This window comes from Paralichthys olivaceus, chromosome 15, assembly GCF_024713975.1.
Source record: "Paralichthys olivaceus isolate ysfri-2021 chromosome 15, ASM2471397v2, whole genome shotgun sequence".
NCBI lineage: Eukaryota > Metazoa > Chordata > Actinopteri > Pleuronectiformes > Paralichthyidae > Paralichthys > Paralichthys olivaceus.
The window spans coordinates 17,823,341-17,840,548 of NC_091107.1; the positions used below are offsets into that span (position 1 = coordinate 17,823,341).

General features: G+C 42.3%; 1 protein-coding gene across 8 annotated transcripts in view; it reads right to left on the reverse strand.

The window, feature by feature from the left end:
• Nucleotides 1–777: 777 nt before the first annotated feature.
• Nucleotides 778–17,208, reverse strand: part of ncor1 (nuclear receptor corepressor 1) — a 53,576-nt gene continuing 37,145 nt past the window's right edge. For 3 of the 8 annotated variants that reach the window (XM_069539765.1, XM_020085668.2, XM_020085676.2), the window contains 24 exons: nt 16,469–16,636; nt 13,742–13,908; nt 12,771–12,885; nt 11,886–11,971; nt 10,920–11,088; nt 10,705–10,830; nt 10,531–10,614; nt 10,190–10,440; nt 9,248–9,554; nt 8,699–8,926; nt 8,281–8,481; nt 7,695–7,844; nt 6,800–7,003; nt 6,567–6,702; nt 5,926–6,398; nt 5,584–5,700; nt 5,115–5,260; nt 4,791–5,008; nt 4,548–4,694; nt 4,113–4,255; nt 3,877–3,930; nt 3,592–3,795; nt 3,316–3,492; nt 778–3,191 (listed from right to left, as the gene is read on the reverse strand). In XM_069539765.1, the coding sequence (XP_069395866.1) occupies nt 2,953–3,191; nt 3,316–3,492; nt 3,592–3,795; nt 3,877–3,930; nt 4,113–4,255; nt 4,548–4,694; nt 4,791–5,008; nt 5,115–5,260; nt 5,584–5,700; nt 5,926–6,398; nt 6,567–6,702; nt 6,800–7,003; nt 7,695–7,844; nt 8,281–8,481; nt 8,699–8,926; nt 9,248–9,554; nt 10,190–10,440; nt 10,531–10,614; nt 10,705–10,830; nt 10,920–11,088; nt 11,886–11,971; nt 12,771–12,885; nt 13,742–13,908; nt 16,469–16,636 (4,310 nt within the window). In that variant the 3' untranslated portion in view covers nt 778–2,952. The remainder of the gene's footprint in view (nt 3,192–3,315; nt 3,493–3,591; nt 3,796–3,876; nt 3,931–4,112; nt 4,256–4,547; nt 4,695–4,790; nt 5,009–5,114; nt 5,261–5,583; nt 5,701–5,925; nt 6,399–6,566; nt 6,703–6,799; nt 7,004–7,694; nt 7,845–8,280; nt 8,482–8,698; nt 8,927–9,247; nt 9,555–10,189; nt 10,441–10,530; nt 10,615–10,704; nt 10,831–10,919; nt 11,089–11,885; nt 11,972–12,770; nt 12,886–13,741; nt 13,909–16,468; nt 16,637–17,208) is intronic. The other 5 variants (XM_069539766.1, XM_020085672.2, XM_020085671.2 and 2 more) reach the window with 4 other exon arrangements.

Sequence of the window (17,208 nt, forward strand, 5' to 3'; positions counted from 1 at the left end):
CAATTTCTAACCCTTGCCCTTTAATGTTTTTCATAGGGATTTTGAAATCCCCATTTTTTTCTAATTTAGCTTTGCTTAATAAAAAAAAAAGTGCCAAGACCTATGACTCCTTGGCCTGTCTGACTCTCCCCATGAGTATTTTTTATTGATAAATCAAAATTAAAATCTAAATAGTTGTTAGGACACATGGAATCAGCAGCAAAAGGCCAGTAGCAACATATCATGGCAGCAAAAACGTTACTAAAAAACACAGATGGCTCCATTCCAGGGTTCAGGTACTAAGCACTGAATCACTGACATGGAGGCATTTTTACGTTTTTAATGACTTCCGCCATGTTCCTACGATGAGAGGTCAAAAGTTTGTGACATGATGCAGGCGTATACCAGAAACCTGACAATGACACGCCTGAATGGAACAAAGTATTCTCTGCACCTTTATTTGACAAGATGTGTCTGCTGTGAGAAAGGCCTATTGCCTTTAATTAGCTGGTACAATGGCAGTCACTGACTTGTGACATACCATCATTAATAAGTGTCCTAACAGGATATTATGAGCTTACCATCAAATTCACTGCAGCAAGCTTCTTCAATCCATCACCAAGAGCTTAATAAATTAAAAATCTGCCAATTAAATAGTACATAGAATATAGTGATGTACACAGACCTGCTGTTAAGTATAACATCCATCTAATTTTATATACTGCTTTTTTAACCTGGCTGCAGTAGAGTTTGGGATGCACTGCAACAGCCGTGGTCAATAAGATAAGAACCTACACGTTTTTCAGTGGTGGAGAACTGATCCACTTTATTTGATTGGTCTGAACTCTTGTAATAGCCTACTAAGAGACATTGTGCGATACAAACATTGCATTTCAACATCATAGGATACACGGGTTTTTCAAGTCTTAATTTCCAAAAGACAAAAAAGTCACCACTGTGTGTTTGATAGAGAGCTGAAAAGATGCTCCAATTCTTTTTCGGCTTCATGTCGGATTTTCTTTAAGATTCAAGTTTGTAAACTCTTTTTTTTCATTGCCTTTGTAAACACATAGCATCCCGTCTAGACAGGATGAATAACAAAGATGTTGAAAATTACAGGAAATAAAAATCTGAACATGTGCAAAGACAAATGATTCAGAGTAAAAGGAAGAAACAAAATATCAAGTTTAGAGCGGAACTGATTAGTTGACTGAGCAAAGTGAGAGTAGAAAAAGCCAAAAATATGGTATTTCTTTCACATATCTAAGATAAAAAGACTTGCAAAGGAACGTTACTGCCATTTATGATGTTGACCAAGTATAATTAATATTCTAAGCTTTAAGCCTGTTGATTGACACAATGAAAGCAGAGATTAAGTGATCATGGTTTTGAATTACCATGACAGCAAACTCCTAAACATTTAACAGTACCATACACTTAATAAAACTGTAACTGTGATGCAAGTGTCACACTATAAACTCATGTACCAGCTACAAGAAAAGACAGGAAGTCAAAACATCCAGATTTCTGTGAGTTGTGGGAAAAAAACCTTAAAGCACATCTTAGTATACTCCTGTGCTGGAGGATGAATAAGTTACACAGCAGGTAGTATGCTCTTTGTTGTCAAAAGCTACAAAGCAAAAAAGTGCAACAATGGTGCAGACCATTCTTTATGTTTGGTTAGTTTTTGTCTTTTTGTGTAACGGAAAGACAATTTACAGAGTTCAGATTTTTGTCAGGATAGTATAAAAAAAAAAGGGACTACAGAAACAAATACAAACATCAAACACCAACGTATATCTCTGAGAAAATTACTTAAAGCTGCCTTCTTTCTCAAGTCACACGGCATGGCAAAACTGTCCAAAGAAAAAAAGGTTCCTGACAAACTTAACTGTTTTTTACCATGACAACATTGCAGAGCAGATCATTCTGGACAGGCTGGAAACTGCAGAGAGAGACAGCAACATGTGTCACACCATGGTCAGCTCTATTGGAAAAAAAAATACTCATTGGCTCACTTTCGTTATTCAGACTGGAACCAGGAGTAGTCATGACGATATACTTTTTCTGGCTAAATGAAGCTTATATCAGACCTTTCACTTTTCTGCTATAACACCAGTGTTCTTAACCTTTGAAGACCTTTTTCTGTCTCTTCAGAAGTTAACATCTAACATCTGATAATTACGATCCATACATCATCTTCACTGTGTGGCGAAGACAGGCGTCAGATATTGAAGCGGTTTGAAATGTTAGTCTGTGTTTTGTCTTGTCCGTGAATATTTGCGATTTTCAGGCTCTGGTGGTGCTTGATAGATGGAGCAGGGCAGCACAATCACTGCTCCACTCATGGTCAAGTACAAAGCACAGGTCTGGTCTCTCTTAGCGTCGCTATGGTGAGAATATTAAAATAGGGGTCAGATGACATGGGGGTGGAGATGGACTGGGAGAGACCAACTGTGATATCAAAGATTAAACCCCTACTCTTTCTGTTTAAAGTGGATCAATTTAAAAGCGACATTAAAATAAGTAATAATCAAGGTAAGAAAAACACTGCAAAAGGTTACTCTATTTACATACAATGATTTTCTTAAAGACAAAGTATATCTTACAGAAATCAAAAAAAATCCAGAAATAATCTCTTATGTTGTTTCTTTTTACATATTAACTTCTTCATCTTTACTATAGCTCAAGTCATCCCCTCAGTCTAGTCTTGTTTACTTTCCAGACAGGCTGGGTGAGTGCTTCCGGACCAAAAGCCAGTCTCGTTCTGGAGAACCCTGCCTGTCACAGGCTGCTGCTCGTACTCTCAGCAAACAGCCAGAGGGCGCCATAGCACCAAAATTAAAAAAATAACACCACTCCATCAACATGTCACACTTGCCAGCGAGCAAGGTTAGTTCTGGGAGAGGGGGTGAACAGACAAGCCTCAGTGCAGGTGTCTCTTGTGGTTATTGGAGCTGCTGCAAGCAGGGCTCAGTCGTCACTGTCAGACAAGGTCTCATATTGCTCTGAGAGCAGAGACTGCCAAACGCGCTGCTGGGCCACAGGGGCTCCGGTCGGAGGCGGCGGCGGCGGCGGCTGCTGCTGCTGCTGCTGCTGCTGCTGCTGCTGCTGCTGCTGCTGGCTCTGTATGGAGGGTGAGGCTATGCAGGTTGGTGGCGTGTTGCTAAGAATGCGCATGGTCAGTGGGTTGTAAGGGAACTGCATGGATCCTGAGGAAGAAAAGAAGTGGAGTATATTTTAGAATGAAGATTAACTGGATTCAGGTCTTTTCTGTCTTTGATTTCAGCAGATGGAGTTTTTGCAGACACTGAGAGCAGAGGTTGGACAGCTCACCTGTGGACGAGGGTCGGTCATCCCAACTCCACTGGGGTTGGGGTTGGGCTTGTCTGTGATAATCTCCCTCTGAGTGGACGGAGGACACTGAAGAGGGACGTTCCCCTCCAGCGTAGGCCTGACCAAGATTAGGTGACTTGGATTTCCGGCTGTTGGCTTTGCCCTGCTTCTGCTTCACTGTACATTCAGATAGACAGGAAATGTGAATCAGCAACATGGAAAAGGTAGGATCTCTTCTCAACAAGTGTAATTAATAAAAGTCTGATTTGTGCGTACCCATACTGGGTGATGGGTTTGCCTCCTGGCGGGCATCACTGCCTGTGCTGGGTATGTTGTTGATAGGACACTGAGCCACTGCACCTCCCTGTTGCTCCTCCTGTCTTTCCTCTAAGTTACCCATCAACGCCTTGCGGATTATGTCCTCCAGGCCCAGGTTACTCGCTGGATCACTGAAGGAGTGATTCCTTGGGTTGATGCTCCCTAAAAACCAACACAACAAATCAGTGAGGAAGGAATAATCACCACAATGGAAGTGTCAGAGACAATTTCACTGCTACTTACCGGAGCTGGTAACAGCAGGCAAGTTAAAAATCTCTGTGCCTGGTTGCGCATTTCCTACAAGACAATTGTTGAAAAACTGAATTTCTGACCAGATATGATACATTTATCACAATATCTAATGAGTTTAAAACATTTATCTTTTAAAAGCATTGTGATGAAACATTCGAGGAGTTTGTTTCATCATCTGGTGCATGCATGTTAGTTTGAAGGAAGATGATAAGAGAGGACCCACTTACCAACATCAGAATCACCGACACCAGAGGAGTTCAACATACGAAAGATCTCCTGCTTCCTGGATCTCATCATTTGCGAGGTGTTCTCCAGCTTAGTGAAGAAGGAAGGATGATAGCTTACACTGCCCGGGGACCTTGAGTCATTCCTTGAACCAGACAGAGGGTAAATAGTCAGACAGCAGAACGGTAACTGGGGCAACAAGCTCTTTATGTATACAAGGTGAAAGAATAATTGCTTAGGATTATAGGCAATGTCGTGCAGGTAAAAACAAACAAATAATGTCATGGTAAACATGACTTGTATGTTTTATATAAGGACACTTCACAAGCACTAAGAAACGGCCCAAGACTCCTAAAGGTAAAGCTGTGTTAACTAAGACATGTATTAGCTTGTTGGTCTTAAAACTATCAATTGGGCAAACTATGCAGCACAAGAACCTGATCTCAGAGTTGTCAGCATCTCGCCTCTGAGGTGGAGGTGGCCCAGCAGCCTCTTGCTTGTCCATGACTTGGTAGCTCTGTGGTGGAGAAATGGGTTCATAGTTCTCCATCAGCCTGCCTCCTCGCTCTGGAGACTTACCCGGCCTGGACAAGAAGTAAGAGTCTGATTTTAAGATACATGATGCATAATGCAAGAGACTCACACCCATTATGTCAGGGTTAATGATCTGGTCCACGTACCTGGATCTGGGCTTGTCAGGAGCATTCTCTGGTGAAACTCTACTGGAGGGTCTTTGGTGGTGTAGGGCCTGGACCTGGTTCTCAGGACTGTAGCGGCTGGGCACCTTGGGGCGACCTGAAGAGGACACAGATGGCACCACGCTCTGGAATGTTGAAGAAGCTGAGGAAGAAACCGGGGCAGGGTCCTGATTCCGGGCAAAGTCCTGGGTTATGATGTGCTGCATGACAGTGACCACAAACCAAGGTTAGGTAGGTATAACGGGATGATGTACATTGTACCTTTGATACACTGCATTACTTTTTCATTTTCTTCCATGTAGTTACCGAAATGTGGTCTGCCAAGGTCATGACTCTGTGAGTCTTATGGACCTGAGAGTAGTTATCTGCCTGGGAGGAGGGGGGTTGCTGGGAACTGGGTTGTGGCTCCACTGATGGTCGGTAACGACTCATGTCATAGGCCCGTATGCCAGCTGATGAAGGGGAAAAGTATTTTTTATGAGACATACATAATACAGTGCATGGTAACAGTAACTGATCTACTTCTGCTTGCAGGTGTCAAGAATAACTTGAAGTCGAGTCAGGTGACTAGTCTGCTGCAGAGGAATGGTGTCAGATGGTCTCAAATGAAAAAGTTGTTAGCTTTGCTCCACTAGCAGCTAGATTTAGCCTTCACTGTGACAGAATCAGCCTCACATAAGTGACATGAAGTTAAAAACCTTTTAAAAAATAAACTGAAACACTCAGTATTTTACATCTAAAAATGAATATGTTTAAACTGAGTTTGTGTTCATACCTGCTGCCTGTTGTTGCCCATCTTCTGGTTTGTCCTGTTGGATCTGGACTGGGGAAGTAGCAGGACTGATCACCTCAATGGCTCCTCCACTGGTATTGTCATAACGATTAGATGACACTGTAGGATAAGTATGAGCAATGAGTCATTTTTGTTAAGCAAAGGACACAATATTAAGGTTTTATCATGTTACAGAAAGTTGTACTTGAAGAATATTATAAACTTTAAGGTTTAACTAATTTCTGTACAAGTCCTCTCGGGTAACTGACAGTATCACAGAGCACCTATGTTCACTTTTAATAAGGTTCAGTTATCTCCTAGGCAATGTGTATCCAACACACTTACAGCTGCTAGAGGAGTCAGAGCTCTGAGAGCCTCGCTCTCGTGAGTCTTTGTCAGATGCTATCTGCCGTGTGATGATGACATCAATGAAGCTAGCGGCTGTGATAGTCGTTTTTCCACGGGTCCGAAGCTCCTCTTCGATACGTGACTTTGAGGTTTGAGGTCCTTTATCCTTAGCTCCAACGCCAGGGCCCTCAGCATAAGATGGATGGGGCTTACCTCCCGGCAGAGACATAGCACCATATGGTGACTGCATGGATCGTCTTTCTGCCTCCTGTTGCTGCTGTTCGGCTGCTCGCCGAGCAGCAGCTGCTGATGACATTTCATCATCCCGATCATGTTTGTTGTCCTTCACCTTGGACACATCCATCTGTGGAGCAGAGGCTGCAGCATCCACCAATGCAGCCAGAGCATCAGCGGCAGTACTGTAGCGAGAGTTACTTTGTGCTGCTGCTGTTGCTGCTGCTGAATGAGGCCTGATGAGGAAATTAAGAAATGAAGGCATCAAAAATATTTCCTGAAGGATTAGTTAGTTAGTTGGGAGATGTATATAATGACATCATAAACTAGGGCTATCTGGAAAACACATGCAAACAGAGTGTAAGTGAGCAGATATAAACAAAGTTAAAAGTGTTTAAACTTACATTAGAGAGGTGATGACACTCTTGCCCTGGAAAATGCTCGGCCGTTGTTGAATTACTACGTCTTGTGTCCTGAGGGAGGGAGAAGGGGAGTGCAGATAACCTCGACTCCCTGGCCGGCCCGGTTGTTCTTGTCCACCTAATACACACATTCATCCAACATTAACCATGAATGACTCAATTTGTAGACTTTCACAACATCTAGTACTGTTTTATACAGCAACAAAACAACTCACTTCCACGCATGTATTCATTGGTTCGCTCCCGGTCCCGGTCCCGCTCTCGTTCCCGCTCTCGTTCTCTCATTTCCCGCTCCCGTTCCCTCTCCCTTTCACGCTGCTCCCTCTCCCTCTCCTTCTCCTGCTGCTCCCGGTCACGCTCCCTCTCCCGTTCCCTCTCTGCACTGGCGGCAGCAGTGGCCGCAATATGGGCTTGGTGACCTGAGGACAACAACGACAAACACCAGCGACATGAGATTTATACACACCCCCTTCATATGGCAGGATGGGCCAGAGCCATGCTCACATGCTTGGAATTTGTCACAGCACAACCATGGTAATATTCTGTCCCAGGAATATTACCATCTTTACCACTTGAGATGAAACGTTGACTGCAAGAGACTGCTGCTTAAGTTGTTATATGCTAAAAATAATCAGAATGACAATAAAGGTTTTTTAAGATAATCATTATCCTACTTTAGGTGAAACAAAAACAAAAAAGATCTGGAGATATATCACATCAACTGTCATTTAGACTGAAGTCAACCATTTTTGTGCCTATACTAAATTTGAGTCTACATATAAAAGTATGGTGACGTAATACAGGTAAGAATTACAAGACATTATAGAGTTTCAGCTGCCACATCAATCCTACATGTTGTGCATCTTTTTTCTATTGAAATAATAAAACTAATTATATTTTCATGCAACACTCAAGTGTGGTGAGAAACCCTTCCCAGTATGACTGCAGTAAGACACAACTTCATCTGTGACTGGACAGGCAGAACTGACCTTGGACACCTCTTGCCTACGCAGGGCTGCACTCTTACAGAGGTGTGAGGGAACATGGAGATCGTGGCATGGTAGGTAAAGGAACACAGGGTGTAGGGGTAGGGAGGGGAGGGGTCCTCACCTGGCGATATGGAGATTGGGTTGAAAGCCCTAGGATTGAAAGGGGGCTGAGCTCCGGGGAGGTAGGCGGTGCGTTCCAAAGTGGGAGCACCTGTTCCCCCAGGGTGAGGCAACAGGATAGTTGCAGGCATCTGGGCTAGATCAATAATCCCTTTTACAGACAGAAGCAAAGGGCCAGCGGTGAACAACAAAAACCGATTCATCAATTTCTGAATGTAAGAACACCGTATACACCCATCACCTTCATCTGTTAGTGCTCCCAAATACAGATTGATCAGAAAGCAACAGGGCTGCAAAATGAGTGGAATAGTAGTCAACTTGTAGGAGGCAACTGCTAAGCAAAGGGAGATTTGGAAGACCAAATCCACTTGGTAAGTGGTTGAGTAGTAGTATCAGCCGAATCATTTGCAGCCCCAATATTAGAACAAATCGGCAAAATTTCTTTAGGTCATTTGCTTCTGGGCGTCTGGAAAAGGTAGCCACTACTTCACAAGCACACAATCTGCACACTGCAGCTCCTCCTGCCCACAGCCTCTCCCCTGCCCCATGTGGCAGGTGAGAGAGGTTCAGCTGGTGGAAGGCCATACCTCGTGCTCCAGTTGGGTAAGGGATAGCGACAGGCTGTTCCCGCGGTGACAATCCCCGGGTCATGTCAGGCCGAGGAATGACTTGCATCTGCTGGGAAGTGATATAATCGTTGAGGATGGTCTGCCGCGTGTTCTCCATGGTGTACAGCTGGTAGGTGTTGTGGTAGTTTGTTGGTGACGGCTGCCTGGCGAACATGAATGCTGTAGCAGAGGACAGGAGAAAAACAAAACATATGAACAGAAGGCTCACAGATACTGATCGCACCTGCTGATGTCAACAGCTGAAAAAGATCCTGGGCATGTAATACCTATGAATTTGAGGGCCTGGGTTGCTATCATCAATTTATGCAGAATCAAGGCTATTATCATTCTGTTTAGAGTTGTGGTGGAAAGAGTGCAAAGGGTTTAATCACAGTACCTGGATCCATCACTCTGTGGAAGGCCAGGGTTGGGTCAAGATGTGGAGGCAGGTGGGGTCGGTAAACTTCCCCAGGAACAACGGGCCGGTGGTGGGGGTCGAAGGGGCTGTGAGTGGCTACAGGGTCACCACTCGACACAGGGGACTTTGCTGGGACATTGTCCCTCTGTGTTGGGGTCATGGCACTCTTTCTTTCATGTGCAGCAGATTTCACAGAGCTCATTCCACCTTTGGTGAAAAGAGGAACCCACAGGACTCATTCAATTAGTTTAACAGGAACAGAAGAACACCATCACAAAACAGTACATGTGTGGCAGAAATCCAAATTCAGGAATTAATGTCCACCCAATGACCTCGGCAGTGAGTGCATATTACGTATTACTACTAATATGCTTATTCTGGCAAACAAGAAGACCTGGCTTAGCAAGATAACTAATGGAATTGTGTCTAACATTACATTGCCTATATTCCCTCTTATAGTGTTAGAAAATTATTGAAAAGCTAAGAACCTGCAGTCCAGTGTGTAAGTAAAATGAATATGGAATATACCTTCAGCACCACGTCCCAGCATAGGTGAACCTCTGGATGCGGTATTCGTGCTGTAGTTGACAGGGGTCCTGCGAGCATTGGCGTCCTCGTACATGCCTGGACTGAGCTGCGATTTGCCCGCCTCCTGGTGTGTGGAGCGAAGGACTGAGGTGGTAGAGTTGACCACAGAGGTGTGGCGTACTGCCTTGCTCTCCTCGTATTTGGCTCGTTCCATGGCCTCAAGTTGAGGCATGCTGTGGGGAAGCTTGGAGGGACTGGTGATGAGGGACTTGACGTGCTTGATAGTCGTCTGGTTGTGAGGGTGAATCTGGTAAAGGGAGGTCAAAATAGGTCAGTGAGAAATTCATCATCTTCATTGTTTATATCTATTATGTATAAAAGTGGATGTTGCAAATTTTGGTTTGCCAGCTTAATGTTGTTTTTTTTAATGTTCAAAAAGTTAAGGCAAAATGCAATGTTTTAAAATGTTTAAGCTATCAATTTTTTTCATTCCATGACTCTATCTATTTCAGAGGCTGAGAAATCAAGGTTTTGGTAAACACTGGTAATTCAGTCAGCTCTTCAGGCAACCCTCAGTTTTTAAGTGGGGTTTTTCAAACAATGCTTAGGTTTTAGAGTGCATTTTCTTCAGCCCCTTCAGTCTTAATAATTGTGGCGACTGTGGCTCAGGGGTTAGAGTGGTCATCCTCTAACCAGAAGGTCGGCAAAGTGTCCAAGATACTGAACCCCAAATTGCCCCTGCTGCACAGAAATGCGCTGTATGAATGTGTGTGAATGGGTGAATGTAAAACTGTACTGTTCAGAGCTTGGAGTGGTCATCAAGACAAGAAAAGTGCTACATAAATGTAGACCATTTACCATTTAATGGGTTAAAATCCAAAAATAAACTAAAACCAATAATATTTGAATAATATGTGGACAGCAGCTCTCAAACTGCCTTACCTGAGATATGGATCCCTCCATAACCCTCCTGTCTGACATGTCAAGGGTCTTGCAGAGGTCCTGGCCAGACAGTTCTTGCCGGGGGATTTCGTGAATAGAACGTCCCATTTCTTTGATAGTATTCACACCCTCATAGGGCTTGCCTTTGCCAATACCCCCTTCGAAGGACCGGATTGGTGGGCTCTCTCGCTTGATCTGTTTTCCATATTTCATGGCATCTTCATAAGTCTCTGCAGCAGTTCTAGGTGTTCCTGGGAATGATTTCAAAGTATTTCAAAATGTTCTCCTTATTCTGCTAGTAACAGACTTATGGAAATGTAACAAGCTGTACAATTAGCTACCTTGCATGATGGATCCAGTCATCATTGGTCGTTCCTTAGAATCTCCATGGATTCCTTCTCTGGGCAAGGCTCTGCTAATTAAACCTGAGAAACAAATAAGCCCCATCACTCTCCTGATACAAAAGGAACAAACCTTGAATACGTGTTGTAAACTCAGTGACACACAAGCAGTACCCTCGAATGGCGCTCCTTCCCTGCCGGTGTGGCCCCTGCCCATGGGTCCCTCCATCATGTCGTAAGAGCGTTTCATCTCATGGCCTGTTCTGGGGCTGCGGGTGTTTTCCCTGGGGTTCTTGATAGCTTTTGGATACAGGATTTCATGATCATGTTTGTAATCATGATGAAAAAATACACTTGTAGATTTATATATCAATAATTAAAGCACTTACCATCAAATGAGAGGATGTGACCACTCTTGCCTTCGTAGATGACGTGACCTTTAGCCAGCTGTTCTCCTCTGGATTTGTCTGGGATGTTCAGGTCCTCTGTGGCCAGCTTTGTGATTGTGCCCTTCAGGAGGTCAGCAGCAATGCTGGGCTGGGGCAGGGCTGGTGTGCCCTATTTAAGAAAAGAGCAAAGATGTAACACAACACTGACTCCAGTGCTCCAGACTGTGACCTAATTGGTTTTAATGCGTGACCATTTTTTTGAGCATGTGCAAATTAAAAATTAATATGGTCACATCCAAGCATGATGATGAATAGGCTGTTTTGATGCCTCTCCAGCACATTTACTGTCTCAGCCATTGGTAGAAAGTAGTACTTTGTCTTCTTTACTGGCTCAGTTAGTCTTTCTGCCTGCAACTTCATCACACGTGCACTGATGATAAAGGTATGAAACAATCCATTAAGCTGTTAATTGGTTCCAAACATGTCTATGGCTGATTACTTTAAAACAAAATGTGGAAAGAAAGGAAAAGGATCAAGTAGAGGGAGAGCCAATGAGAGTTCCTGACTCAGGCACAACTGAGCCAGTGAAAAAGAAAAAAGCATTACTTTCAACCACAATGGCTGACGCAGCACTGGTTGTTACAGTAGAAGGGGAATGCAAAGCTTTGTGTGTATTGTAGGTCTTGTGGTTCATCCATGACAGCTAACTCTTAACTTGTCGATGGGTCAACATAGTTTAACTTTTGAATTGGTAGGACAGGAGGAAAAAAACCTACAGGGACCTATGCATCAACCAATGCATCTCATTTTTAGTTAGTTAAATAGTTCAACAGAGGAGAATGAAATAGTCAAGTACAACATTGAATATGACATAATGAAAGAGGAACACCCCTTGAGTCTTTTATCCATTAATGGTTATTATCATCCAAATACTCATAATAAGAACCCATCTCATTCAGTCATTACCTGAGTAATTGATCCTCTGTAAGTCAGACCCTCGCCTACCTTTGCTGGGTTGCATCTGCCATCCTGTATGGATGTAACTGCACCGCCTAAGGAGTTACAAAGAGAAAACATACAGAGTAAAATTATGAATGACTGATGCCATCTATTGGAGTTAAACCAAAAGCTTGATTCTTTTAAATTGGTACATGCCCTGTACTTGTGTGAATCTTTTCTAACTCAGTGGACGAAGCTCATTAACCTATTCACACCTACACACACACGCTTTGTGAAAAAACAGTATGTCTTTATTTGTCCTGAACACTGGACACGGTAACATTATGTAATATGGATTATTCAATTGGTGGCGTAACAGTTATGTTTTCAGCAGCAGTGGTAATTTGATTGACCGCTAGTGTGGACAATAGGAATCTTATAAGGAAATGTTAATAGTGGTAATTTATTCATTTTTCTATAGTTTTCTCAACATATTTTACTTTTACAGAGCAGTTAAGACACCTTTCTGTTGTGATTAAGAATATATTTAAAGCGAGGGATATAAAAAAAATTTCTGCAATGGTCAGTGATGACACCCCATCAGATAGAGTGGACAGTCATGTGATCTCAGATTAGAGTGGTCCCTTATTGGATGGATGATTTTTCACATCTTCACTTTTCAATCATCACATAAACTGGCAAAAGGCATGCAACAGACTTTAATCTACATCTATATGAATGTGAAAAATAAGTATAATAATCTGGCGTCACTACAGTGGTGTTACTAATAGCTGCGTTCAAGCCTTCTGGTTCACAACAAGCCTCTTGTTTGGTTTTATCTGAATGGTGTCCTGTCTGTTTGAAATGTTTGACGACAAAACAGTGTAGCAATGTGACCTTCTGGAGTCATACCAGGTTTGCTGGGATCCTGCTGCCGAGGCAGACCAAGAGAAATGGAGCCCACGGCGCTCTTATTCCCCTCTGGCCCATAGACAGCATGGGGGGGGAGGTATGTGCCAGGAGTTCCCTGGAAAAGCAGGGCCAAAGAACATTTTTCAAGGTCAGGTCACTGTGTTCATGAAAACAAGTAGTGTCAAGTGACGTTGATGCACATTTATGTGTTACAGATATTCATTTATCAACTGTGGTATGTGAAAACATAAAAGTCATAAAACTTAATATTCTACTATGCTACTACACCTTTTACAAAGTATCAAGGTTATGGACCTGTGTTGAGCATTTCATACATTAGCTTCTGTTGAACTGAGTTAGTGAGTTCAGATCAAGTAATGACAGTCGTGAAGCCGTGCACTGGAAAAATAGGACATGACACACATTTTCACACTACCTTCATCCCTGCAAATATACATATATTTGCACTGAACAATTCTCCTCAACTAATGAAAATTAAATGAGAAATTGATGACAGCTTACTTAAAGTTTGCCATGAGTATATAATGTAATAAAAACATTTTTTTAAGCTCTCAGACACTAAACATTTTGTCCTAAACGACAATGGAGTTTCCTCCTGGGTCAAAGCTTCTAAGATATTCTCAATTTTAAGAGTTGCATTAGTGCAAACGAAGTCTGTGTTCCTATTAAGGTTTAATGTTAATGGTACTTCACTCTTTTAGTTTGACATTTAACTACAACCCATTGGGTTCATTTTTTGGGAGAGATTAAGGACAATGATTTTATTAAGTTGGTATTTAATAACTTACTGTGCATTTTTGTGGAATGTTCCAACATTCCACCATCAAACCCAGATTAGTTAATTTAAAGGTAAAGCTCATATGAAACTGATGATTTAAGAATTGTAATTTTAAATTATTTCATTGATTAATCTGGGGCCACCACTCAACCAATGTCATGGTCTCCCTTACCTGGGAGATGGAGCCTCCTTGGATGAAGGACGGCTTGTCCGTGGGCTTGGTGGTTGGAATGAGAGGAGGAGGAGAGGGAATGTTGGGAGGTCGACTGGATCTGCTGAATGTCACCCGAACTCCATCTGTCATACTCTGGACCAGCTGGTTGGGAGCAGGGTGAAGGACTGGTAGGAATATAACAAAGGACAAAAAAAAATCAAAACTTTCACAAGCAAACTTTTTGGAATCGAATACCAACAAGTGCAAATTGCAAAAAATTGCAATAGCAAAATCGCTTCTCTGGTCCAGCCATCCTACTTGTTCCATTAAGTTAAATTTTCCATCAAAGACTGCAAGATAAAATATTCAGCTTCATTCTGACAGACTCCAGTGAGTGGTGAAGTGAGTATGGAAGACAGACAGACAGTTAATAGTGTGTTCCTCAGCCTGAGGTGACCTTGTCCCAAGCCTGCTGTCTGCTTTACTGTCTCCTAGGAAATGCATACAAATTGTTTTATAACACACACAAACACATACAGACTGGCGGTAACCTCCCTGCAGGGAGTGCACCTCATGCTTTGCACTCTATAAAATAAAAAATGCTAATGTCTGCATGAGAGTTCCTCCAGTGGGCATGGACGTCATCATCCTGCTGGCTCATCCAGGGACAGATGAGAAAACAAGCCACTCCATGACGAATTTATAATCCCTGTTGCAGGGAGACTGTGTGTCAAACATTAACATTCATGCTTCGGTTCACCATGAGGGACAACAACCTAATTCTAAGGACAGTAGAAATAGGTTTGCATTGAATGACAAACAAGAGGAACCATTGCAGTCAAAAGTCAGTATCAATCCAAATGCCTCTTCCACATCACATTTTCACTGGGAAAGTTTTCTGTTGCAGAGCCCCATTTTTTCCTTGAATTTGAATTCTGTAAATATAGTTAATAAATGCAGGTATGTAAAATACTGAGAAACCATAAATTGCCAGCAAGATCAACAGCAATAATACCTCAGCTCCCACCAAAAGTTACTTTACTCTGCACGCATACAATTTTTACTGAAAATTGTCCAACATATGAAACTTTCAATCAGTGTCACAACAGCAATAAAAGAGGGTTTATTATGTAGTTAATTTGTATATTTCAAACTCTACGTAGAAGAGTTGAAAGTAGTGAACAACAATAAGTAGATAATATGATGTTGGATGAACTGTAGTGACACAACGAAGCCTAAGCTCAGTTGCTGGTCATTCTTCAAAGTAAAATAAGATAATCTTATTTAAGGATTGGTCATTCATCATAATCACTTACATAGGTCGTCTCATTTCTGTTTTCAGGGTGCAATAGTGTGGGTGTTCTTCATTCACTAAACTAAAAAGCATGTTTCTAAAAAAAAAAGGGCACAGACATTTCTAGTCATGTGTGTTCCATTATAAGCTGCAATGAGAAATAACATTACAGCTACAGAAAATTATTACTCTTAGTGACCTTTGTTCTCTGTTCATTACAACACTGCGTCACAGTCACTGTTTCATGTACACGCATGTTGTACTGTGTTTTTTTTTTTTAAACTGTTGCATATTGTTTAGGTGATTATGATTTGAATAGGTAGGTGTTGTGCATTTATACATAACAGAAGGTGACTGAAATGTAAGTAACACTGGATTGAGAAGTGAAGCAACTTTTCAAATAGGTAATGTTGTGTTATTCTAAGCAATAAAAACAAAATTAAACTGATGACGATGGCAATTATTGATTGGTACTGATACACAAACCACATCAGTTTGAGATGAAAATGTAGCACAAAGGCCAAGATTACGGGTGAAAATGTTTTTCACAAAGTGTTTTCTTTGTGCACTGGTTGACAGACCAACAATTACTGATTTATACAGTGACGTACTTGCTGCAGTTATAAAATCACCAGCCTACTCAAGTGTTAGGACCAGAAAGAGCTGGCACCTGCTTGTTTGATCTGTACTGTACCAGTGCACATGCACAAGCACACCGTGCATTAAACACACACAGGAATCTAGGTTCTGCAGAGCCCAATAATCAAAAATCTATAACATTATGCATCAATAATCCAAAGAAAAAGACCCAATACAGACAAAGATATTGACTCTTATTTAACATGGTTCCATCCAAGCACCTAATACACAAAATTGTACCTATAAAAAAACAGAAAATGACACATTCATAGACAAAAACTACTAGAAAACATTTATGAATCAATTTAATTCAATCTTTCTGATTCAATATTCCCAGAGTGAGAGACCAGCAGAGGTTTTAATGTGTATTTCCTATGTCAGCTTAACACTGGCTTAATTCAACCTATACATGGTATAACCCCAATGTGGGCACATATACCACTGGACAAGAGGACAAGTCATTTAGAACACTGCCAGACCCCATTGTAGGACAAAATTTAAATCTCTACAACAGTCCGCCCCCGCTATTATAGCAAATTGAAGATAAATAAGTACATAAAAAGAAGATATAAATACAGGCTATTATCATAGCCTGTATTAGAGTAAAATATAAAAACATTTCAAACTGAGCTTAAGTAAACTGTATGTCAGTCCAAACTATATAAATACATTTCCTGCTGCCTTTAGTCAACAAAGTGCCTCCATTGTCAAACACAAAAGGCTCAATGTGCGTCAGACAAAGCTACGTTATATCAGCACAGGAAGGGAGGAGGCAAGAAGGGAGAGAAGGGGGTGAAGATGTGTGCTTTTACCTGGCGGCACACTGTAGCGGGAGGCACTGGGGGCGTTGGGGTCAGGCTGGGGTGAGGCCCTGCTCAGCTCCCTGGGAGAGAGTCTGTAGGGAGAGCCTGGCAGACCAGAGTGGGCCTCCTGGTCCAGAGCCAGCTTCATGTCATAAGGCAAGTAGGATAAGAGCTTACCTGCAGTACACAGGCATAGGGACAAAGGGAAGACAGCCACTATTAAAACAAGAACTCAATGCCAGTGAGCATTGAGCTGACCTAGAATGGACGGGCCTCTCAACTAACACCGCCACCTGGACACACCCGCTGAAACCTATGTAATAAATATCTTGGTGCCAAAGCCCAGCAGCTTACTGACAGCTGCTCTGCTCTTCACAGCACTCCGGCTAAAAGGTGCTAAAAGCTTTGCAAAAAAAACAAAACATCATGAAGTCTGCCTAGTGACTTCACCGCTCTCCCTTCAGAGGCTAACTGGCTAAACTAAGTCTAAATGCACAGAGCCAGCAAGTGTACTATGCTGACACGCTCAAGTCATTCAACTTCAAAAAGCACCACAGTCCTTTTCTTCCAAAGGCAATTCAGGGGCCGCACCGTCCTTTGCACACCTCCGTGTAAAACAGGGTCGGCTAACATTTTTGTCTTGGCTCAGGCTGAACCACACTACAACAGTCGAGATCACCTTCAAACTCATCCTTTTGTGAAACTGCAAAAAAATGATTTGGGCCTAAAAATGCATTTGCTATAAATAG